The 2,307-nt window shown below is 35.7% G+C and overlaps 1 protein-coding gene across 1 annotated transcript in view; it reads left to right on the top strand.

Annotated features, from left to right (window-relative positions):
* Window positions 1-2,307, top strand: part of ddx47 (DEAD-box helicase 47) — an 18,344-nt gene that overhangs the window by 1,672 nt on the left and 14,365 nt on the right. The window contains exon 2 of the mRNA XM_015392367.1: window positions 5-32. Within this exon, the coding sequence (XP_015247853.1) occupies window positions 5-32 (28 nt within the window). The remainder of the gene's footprint in view (window positions 1-4; window positions 33-2,307) is intronic.

The raw sequence follows: 2,307 nt of genomic DNA, 5'->3' as shown, positions 1-2,307 counted from the left end.
CCAGGTGGAAGCCATACCAGTCGCTCTTCAAGGTAGGAATGCTCTCCTTCTCCTTTATTAATGCTTACTTTTCCTTTCAACTCCACTTGTGCTTAAAAAATCAGCTCAGATTTATAGAACTTTATAGGACACTCAGTGAAATCCTTTGAAAATCCAAGACATGACCTTATTACCTTTGTAACATTAATAAAAATGGAGATTTTGATGGCAAAAACGAATGTCAACCTAATAACAACTTTCCCGAATATATTAAGAAAAATAACAAAAGTGCTTCTGTAAGAAATTCATGAAAAACACTCTTAGAGAGAAAGAAACACATATTTTTTGGTACAACATAACCTTAGAGTAGGGGTAACCAATTAAAAGTCAGCAGGGTCCGAATAAAGAAAATCATCAACCATTAAAGGTCCGGAGCCCTTTATAATTATAATCTTTTACTTTAAACAGCATTTAACACTGAAATGCAGCTGTTTATGCATCTGTGTTATACATTAAATTTTTAAATAAAAAAAAAAGAAAATTATTCCATTTTAAAATCTTAAGTGGTTTTTGAACAAGAGAACAACAACCTTTCAGTTTGGTATAAAGAACATTTCCCGATTCACGTTTTATAAAAAACCGAAACTTTTTTGTTTTTCTGTCTTTTTTCCAGTCTTAATGAGAGCAGTTGGCTTTAGGCTGCCCTGTAAGGCTTTAAACCTGGGTTTCAATGGAGACAAAGCCATTCTAAAGCACATATCAAGGAGCTCATTTTGAGCCTGGATCGATATTTATTTTGATTCTGTTCATGGTGGAGAATCCTGCTTCACAGCAGCAGGTTGAGCCAAACATGCTCTAAATGTTCAGGCTCGGCTCCGCTCCAGCCAGGTCAAGATCCGCTATTGCAATAGCACCAAACAGGGAAAAGAACGTCGAAAAGATCTGGTTTGTCAATTTAAAATATAGTAACAACAGATCGGTAACTACAAATTAGAGCATAATTCTTATATATTTAAAAAAACTAACACCGTTTATTTCAACTATTGGACGCAAACTACAGACCAGGAATCAGATTTCTCATCTCTATCAGAAACAGCAGATATGCTGGATGCTGATGGGGATTATTTTAATATGTTATATTAAATTAAGCGTTCATTTCTGCATGTTTTGCTCCTACGAATTTCCTGATATTATCGCGCATGCTCTCCTCGAGCTCCGAGGATAAGCAGGAGGCCTGGAGCGCCATGGGGTGGAGCGGTGACGGAGGATGAGGGATTTCGATTGTCATCAGACAACGTGCGGTAATTTATAAATGTTTTAAAACAGGTTGGGTCTGGATTAGCCAGCAGGTGGGTCCAGATCCGGACCGCGGTCCACTAATCCGTGACCTCTGCCTTAGAGGCATTAATATTGATACTGGCACTTACATTTATTAGTTTATAAACCTAAATATAACTGTTAACTAGGCTTATTAACTTTTTGATTTCAGATATATTTATTGTGAAACATTTTTTTCATCAAGGCACTTGATCTGACATTTACATGTTTCTTTTTAAGAAAAAGTCTGACACATAAACAACAAAAAGGCATAGTGACAACATCTATAATAAAATGAGGATAATAAAAACATAGTAAACAATAACAACACAATAATGATAGTACTGAAAATAAAAAAAACAACAAACAACATCAATCAAATATCAAATACAAGAGCTAAAAGACCCCATCCCACCCCACCCTCCCCCAGGAGTGCTACGCTTTGGTCACATTAGTCAGTTATTGAGTTAAGTTTTTTCAAACTCTCTGTTTTTCTTTTAGAATGCATCTGATTCTTTCCAGGTGAAGGGTGCCGGTCAGGTCTGATAGTCAGTGATTCAATAAGAGCTCTTCTTTTTCCTTCAGGGGTTATAACACCATGCGACAGGAGACGCTGTTAAGAGCTCATCAGATATTTCCAGAATGATCAGAACAGGATCTGGGATTATCTGGACTTCCAGAATCCACTTATTAACTTTACTTTTTAACTCTTCAATGAGCTTTTTACCTTTTTTTTTCATGACATGTTAACTTTTCTTTTCAAATTAATTTAAAGCAGGTATATATCATTCATCATCATCTAATTGGTCAAATGCCAAAATGAGATGCTGATGAAGATTCTCAGTCATCCAGGTCATAGTCATTCAGTAAAAATTCAAAAATATCCACTGGACTTGGTTTCCAAGGTTTGAAGACGTTTCTATGAAGGTAAATATGTGCCAAAATGAACGAACTTGTGAATTTAATGTGAAAACTTGAGAATGCAATGTGAGAATTTGTACCACAAAAATC

This window comes from Cyprinodon variegatus, unplaced genomic scaffold (genome assembly GCF_000732505.1).
Source record: "Cyprinodon variegatus isolate N-32 unplaced genomic scaffold, C_variegatus-1.0 Scaffold588, whole genome shotgun sequence".
In the NCBI taxonomy this organism is placed as follows: Eukaryota; Metazoa; Chordata; class Actinopteri; order Cyprinodontiformes; family Cyprinodontidae; genus Cyprinodon; species Cyprinodon variegatus.
The sequence above is the reverse complement of the archived record's forward strand: the minus strand, read 5'-3'. Positions and strand labels throughout refer to the sequence as shown.